General features: G+C 45.4%; 1 protein-coding gene across 1 annotated transcript in view; it reads left to right on the top strand.

Annotated features, from left to right (window-relative positions):
• The window catches only part of mrtfba (myocardin related transcription factor Ba), a 40,838-nt gene extending 33,609 nt beyond the window's left edge, over positions 1 to 7,229 (top strand). Inside the window, exons 14-16 of the mRNA XM_083636204.1 lie at positions 1,693 to 1,830; positions 3,159 to 3,219; positions 3,459 to 7,229. Of these exons, the coding sequence (XP_083492330.1) occupies positions 1,693 to 1,830; positions 3,159 to 3,219; positions 3,459 to 3,964 (705 nt within the window). The 3' untranslated portion in view covers positions 3,965 to 7,229. The remainder of the gene's footprint in view (positions 1 to 1,692; positions 1,831 to 3,158; positions 3,220 to 3,458) is intronic.
• Positions 7,230 to 7,514: the final 285 nt, after the last annotated feature.

Consider the following 7,514-nt stretch of genomic DNA (forward strand, 5'->3'; position numbering starts at 1 on the left):
GCACACCATGGTATGGGAAAGGAACCGTTGTTTGAATTATATTGAAATATATGTTATGGTGTAGTCTATGTAATGTATGCCGAATTTATACAGATATTACCATATTTAATTTCAATAAATATAAAGCATTGATTTGAAGCAGGCTGCTGGTCGGTTGTTTCGGCCGTCGTCTTATCCTCTGGTCCAATCTTTGGTTCGTGTTCACTCGACATCAACAACCTTTATTATATCACATCTGATCATTTTATCCAACCTGCCTCTGACAACTAATGGGCTCCTTCTGCGATCATATTGTGATACATTCAGGTAGCCTATGATTTACCGAAGTACACAAACAACAAGCCTATTTGTTGGCAATGTTTATTGACAAAAGCATTAAAACAAGCAAATAACAATATAATTCTGCGGCCGGGGCAGGCTGGTGACGCGAGGTCTGGAGATAATAGCCACAAACTACTGGCTTTTTCTTTATGCTAAAAAGTTACCTGGTCGTTCTGTTTTGTGGGCAGTAGGCTACGTGTAACAGCTAGCTGTAGCAACAGAGCAGTGTGCGTCGCCACAAAAAGTGCGTCGCCACACTTTCTTCTTCTGTTGTTTGTAGGCGGGTCGCCGACAGCTTCAAGCTGCTTACCGCCACCTGCTGTACAAGTAGGTTAGTTGCATCGTTTCAACAATCTCTATCTCCATTCGTATTCGAAGACGGAGTTTGATGATGTTTGATCGTCTTTAAGACGGCTTTAACACTCCAAACAATAGAGGTAGTGTGGACAATAAGTGCAAACGAAGTGCAATACGGCCTAGTGTAGACATGGCCTTACTGGAGGGGAAAGGGGAGGGGTTAGTTTACCGAGTGTCTTACTGGAGGGGAAAGGGGAGGGGTTAGTTTACTGAGTGTCTTACTGGAGGGGAAAGGGGAGGGGTTAGAAAGGGGAGGGGTTAGTTTAATTTGGCTTGGTCGCTTGTAAAAAATAGCTGGATGCTTTTTTGAGATGAGTCAGCATTGAAGCTATCACACCAAAACTCGTTCACATGCCTGACACAACATGCCTGACACAACAAACATGTGAAATTGAAATGTGCCTACGGTAGGCTTTTGTGTAGCTTTGACAATGACACCATTGCTTCTGCAGCTGCTGGAGGAATAACAGAAGAGAGAGTGTGGAGGTTTTTACATTTATTGTTTTGTGATATGATATCAGAAGCTTGAGAATTACAGTTAGCTCCACTCTTTTAGAATTGTTTAAATTACATATCTCAGTATTTAAAAAAGGACATGTTAATGGCCAAATTACCAAAGTTGGTGCCCTTGTAGAACTATTCAAATATTAATTATTTTTGCCTCGTAAATATGTCATTATTACAGTTTCCTCAGACACTGAGAATATAGGGGGCGGCTGTGGCTCAGGAGGTAGAGCGGGTTGTCCACGAATCAGAAGGTTGGGGGTTCGATCCCCGGCTCCTCCAGTCCGCATGTCAAAGTGTCCTTGGGCAAGACACTGAACCCCGAATTGCTCCCGATGGCTGTGCCAGCACCCTGCGTGGCAGCTGGCCACCCTCGGTGTGTGAATGGGTGAATGTAGGCACATTGTAAAGCGCTTTGGATAAAAGCGCTATATAAATGCAGTCCATTTATCAATATGCATGTTGCCTGTTCTCTCTCTCTCTCTCTCTCTCTCAACTCTCAACTCTCAGTCTTCATCCCCGTCAGAGCCTACCTTCATCCTCCAGTCCACCTCCCTGGTTCCTCAGCCTCCCAAGGCCAGAGAGCCCCCCCGCTATGAGGACGCTGTTAAACTGAGCCGCAGTCTGCACATCAACAATGTTTCACAGGTTAGACACACACACACTCATCTACTACTACTACAACACACACACACACACTCTACATCTACTACTACTACAACACACACACACACACACACACTCTACATCTACTACTACTACAACACACACGTACACACACACACACACACACACACACACACACACACACACACACACACACACTCTACATCTACTACTACTACAACACACACACACACACACACACACACACACACACTACATCTACTACTACTACAACACACACACACACACACACACACACTCATCTACTATTACTACAACACACACACACACAACACACACACACACACACTCTACATCTACTACTACTACAACACGCACACACACACACTCTACATCTACTACTACTACAACACGCACGCACACACACACACTACATCTACTACTACAACAACACGCACACACACACACACACACACACACACACACACACACTCTACATCTACTACTACTACAACACACACGCACACACACACACACACACACTCTACATCTACTACTACTACAACACGCACACACACACACACACACACACACACATACACCCGCACACACAGAAAGACTTTAAGACACACACACACACACACTCACACTCATCTACTACTACAACACACACATACACACACACACACACACACACACTCACTCATCTACTACTACTACAACACGCACACACACACACACACACACACACACACACACACACACACACACACACACAGCAGACATCACTGGTCAGTTGTAGACTGTATCCTTCAGAATACAAAGCAAAGTATACAAGTATTTTTGTGTGTGATCAAATGTTGTTTTCTCTATAAGTCACTCTGCCCATTGGTCGGCCTGTCTGCCGGTCGGTCCCAGCTATTGCAAATTCACACTTGTTTATAGATCATATAACATTTAAAAATAAAATTCACAAGTGGAAAGACAAGACAGAAACCTTGACAGATGATATTACAATACAGTATTGTACAGTACAATACAATACAATAAAATAACACCCTCCCATGTGCTTATATTACAGAGATTATAATGATACAAAGTGGGTTGATTACCGGTAAAGCCAATCCTTTAACCCTATTTATACAGCCAGTTGATTGTTCCAATATGGATAACATAGAGACATGTTTGTGAGAATCCAGTGAGTAATAAAACGGTTTGCTGGGTTGTTTTCAACTAATTGCAATGAGTTTTTGAAGACGGGTATAAATGTCGGAATCTGTTTTCAGTTGACGGCATTGAGGAATTGTTACGCAGCTCCACTTCTCTCACCTGATTGGCTCTCTTCTCAGGTTCCCACGGCAACGAGTCAGCAAATGGACGACTTGTTTGACATCCTCATAAAGAGTGGAGGTAAGGCAGCACTCACACTGACAAACACACACACACACACAGGCACCAGACTGCGACACGTTTTTCTGTAGTATGAACAAATATACAGAAATTCAAAGGACTGTGGAAACTGTTAGAACACTTTTCTATCTATTTCTATTCTTAATCCAAAAATGTCTGTATCGGCCTTGAAAAAGCCCACAATGGTGGAACCCTGATGCTAATCCATGTTTTCATACTCGTCCTCGTCCCTGCTCCAGAGATCACCCCGTTCATCCAGCAGGACCCCCCATCGTCCCTCCCCAAGACGCTGCCTGTCACGGCCAACATCACCACCCTGCCGGTGAGCACAGCCCTCTCCAGACCGCCTCCCCAGATCCAGCTGGCCCCTCCGCCCGCCCTCAGCCCCGCCACGGCCCAGTCCAGCCTGCACAGCCTCTCCTCCCTGGCCACTGACAACCAGCTGGAGGCCTTCCTGGAGGGGACGCTGGCCGGGACGTCGCCCGCGTCCGACCCCCGCACCCTGGGCCTGATGGAGGAGCTGCAGGCCCAGCTGATGGAGCAGCAGCCCTACTCGCCCATGGACACGTCAGAGCTGTCCTTCTGCGACTCATCCTCGCCGCCCTCCTCCTCCATCAACATGGGGCTGGACAATATGGAGTGGCTGGACCTCACCATGCCTCCGGGACCCGCGGGGGCCCTCACGCCGCTGGGGATCCCAACGGACTTCCTGGATACACACGACCTGCAGCTGCACTGGGACTGATGGACAGATCGATGGGTGGGTGGAGGGTTGGTTGAAAGAGAAACACTGAGGGCAGAGGATTGGTGGAGCAGGTGAGCTAGGACCGAGGCAAAGAGGATATAGGTGAAGTCTGGTGCTTTTTTGACAACAGCACTGCCGCCGAGAGACACACCATGACTGGGAAGAACGCAGAGACACACCATGACTGGGAAGAACGCAGGCCATTTCGGTAGACGTACTTTTATACGGCACTTTGTAGGCGGGAAGTTTTACTGACGTCATTGCGTTCGGCCGAAATGGTGGATTTGCTGTGCGCTGATGTTCCAATGGAACAACCTATTGGCCTTCAGTTCTTAGCAATGAAAGGAAGAGTAAGGAAGAGAGATTGACAGCAGAGGAGGAGAAGAGTGGCTGAGTTTGAAAGGTTTAAAAGAGAAGCAGAAATCAGTACGCCATGTCTCTCTCAGTAGTACATCTACATCCATACATCCATCCATGATCCATACCAGTGTTGTAGCCAAGTCACTGTATCTCAAGTCCAAGTTGAGTCTTGAGTCAGAGTAGAGTCTCCATTACCTGAGTCAGAGTCCAGGATTACTGAACATGAGTGTGAATCCACATGTACAGTAGGTGGAACACATGTGTCTGCCCTTGCACAAAATTAATATCAATCAATAACTTATGCCAAATTATTAGGGCCTATTACACAAAAACGACCAAAAACAAAAAACAGTCTTTATCAGGGTCGGCCAATACGTCGATCGCCATCTACCGGTAGATCTCAAAGGCCGTGCTGGTAGATCGCCTTCCGCCGCCAGCGCTTCCGTTTCATTCCATTTACCACCGCGCCCTAGGGCTGTCACTTTTTCCCAAAATAAAGTTCGAACGAACTTTAATTGCCCGCAAATCGTTCGAATTCGAATTGGTTAATTAAAAAAAAAAAAAAAAAAAAAAATTGCAGGCCAGGCCACCGGGCATCGGCCCGACGTGTTAGCTTGGACGCTCACAGTCACAACACTGCCTCATAAACTTGGCTGCATCCAACTCGAGACAACTTTTCAGACCCTGGAGACAATCTTTCTCAGAAGAGACTAACGCGACAAATCTGGAGACTTTTTCTGACATGGGATTAACATTACCAGCAAGCAGCAGTTGGTTAATTTTGGTTAATAATAAAAAAATAATAATACGGTAATAATAATAATTAAAAAAAAAAAAAAAAATCGAACAGGTCAATTATACATTCGAACATGCCCTCCTCCCCCACATTCGAAGTTGAATTCGAATTTCGAATAAAAAGTGACAGCCCTACCACGCCCTGTTCTCAGCACCGTCACTCTTAACTCTGTTATTCTTTTATTGGAATCAAAATGCCAAGGCGATCATCAAGAGTGATTAGACCACCCAGCAGGTTCTCGATGGATGAGAGAGACCATGAAGGAGATAGATAGATAGATAGATAGATAGATAGATAGATAGATAGATAGATAGATAGATAGATAGATAATAGATAGATAGATCGATACTGTATAGACTTCAGTCACAGTACAGGCTGTGTACTGTATAGACTTCAGTCAGACTTTGCACAGCTTTAGTTGAGAGAAAAGCTGCATCATGGCTGAACAGGATTTGTGATAAAGGGATTTTTAAACAAAGAGTAGACTTTCACAATGTCATGAATTTAGCGATCGTTTGCGGAGACAAGGAGACAGAGCCAAGTGAATACTGGTGGCACAGACTGTGTATGTAAATAAGCCACACTTTACTGGTGGCACAGACTGTGTATGTAAATAAACCACACTTTATTGGTGGCACAGACTGTGTATGTAAATAGTGTTTAAACTACACTTTACTGGTGGCACAGACTGTGTATGTAAATAGTGTTTAAACTACACTTGTAAAACTTTACTTTAGGACAGGCCTAATATTCTGGAGTAGCTCAGACTGGAGGTTTGGCCTGTGTTCAGAAAAGCACAAGCCTGGCCAGGACTGTGCTGAATCTGTCATACTGTGAGCACAGTATCAGAACATGAGGATCGTACAGGGTCTGGACCTAGTTGATAGCCACTGCTCAACTGAAGCATACTGTGCCATACTAGGTTCTAAAAGTCACTCTAAATGACAGTTGGCTCACTATAGATTGAGCCTAGCTCTGGATTACCAAACCCCTTTCAGTGGAGGGTGGATTAATTTCCCACATCAAATGTGTTCTAGTCTAGGATTAGGCTGTAATCTGTGTCTGGATTAGGCTGTAATCTGTGTCTGGGGCATCAGTGCTTTCTAGAAGCTTGCTGGTGTCTATACAGCCTCAGCTACGTACCACCTGACCTGGGAAAGATCATACTTCCAGTCCCAGTGTTTTCAAACACTTTTTTTTTAATGACGGACACGGCCAATTGTGCCTGTATGGACGCCCGAACAAAGCCAGAGGCAACACGGGGCTCGAACTTGCGACCCTCATGTTGGTAGGCAGGAAATCTACCCAACACCCAGACTCTGACAAGACTTGAGCCTCTCTGGAGCGCTGGACAGGAGGGTCTTCAGACTGAGGGATGGTGGGTTAAATCGGCTCCAGACATGCAGTCAGTCACTGACACCTATTTTAAAGGCATTCTTTAACCATGAATTTTAGCCTCTGTTCACACTGGTCCCCTTACTACAGTATACGATATGGATTTCACATGTCCTGACTAATCTGATGCAATGTATCAGATGAGACTGTTTTCTTCTGACCTATCACGACCCTCCAATCAAGCTGATGAACCAATGAACTGACTCTAAGAACAAAAACTCGACTGGAGTCTCCTCCCACTCTGTGAGCTATGCACTAAAGAGGCGGAGCTATCGGACAACACGCCTTGTTCACTTCAGAACAAGGAAATGTGAACTTTGCGTCTCCAAGGCGATTGCTAAAACGAAATGATCGCTACAGATCATGATCAGCGTAACGATCCTATTTTGACCATGCGGCCAATTGGCTCGCTCCTCTGCTCCAGAGATCCTGCAGTTATTGTCCAAGTCTTTTGAATGTATACTCGAATCGAAAATACAATACAATGTTGGCAGCTTTTTTGTGTGTGTGATAGAAAATTAACATACAACAGTGGCAAGGGAACAACTACCAATCTGAGACATGCAGTAACTCACTCAGTAACATGTGAACTGTGTCGAGTGTCTCTGTCTGCAGAGACACTCGACACAGTAGAGTGAAGATGTCTTTGCTTTATATCGAGCTGTCCTTAACCCATTGATACCTGATGCAACATTTGCGTGTATATCCCTCATTTGTGTGTGTGCAGGCCCGCCGCACCCCATTACGCAGAGTACGCAGACTGCGTAGGGCATCATGTGACTGAGGGCACCAAAAAAAAAAATTTTTTTTTTTTTTTTTTTTTTTTGGTGCAACAGCCCAAATCTGGCTTCAAACGGCCCAAATTGGGCTTCAAACGGCCCAAATTGGGCTTCATACAGCCCAAATTTTTCGCCGCCACCCTTCGGACGCCGGCACGCACGTCGGCCTGTATCGGCCTGGCCTGCTTGGTATCTAATGCCCGGCCTGAATTATGATCCC

Source organism: Poromitra crassiceps, assembly GCF_964638095.1.
Source record: "Poromitra crassiceps genome assembly, chromosome: 4".
NCBI classification, from domain to species: domain Eukaryota; kingdom Metazoa; phylum Chordata; class Actinopteri; order Beryciformes; family Melamphaidae; genus Poromitra; species Poromitra crassiceps.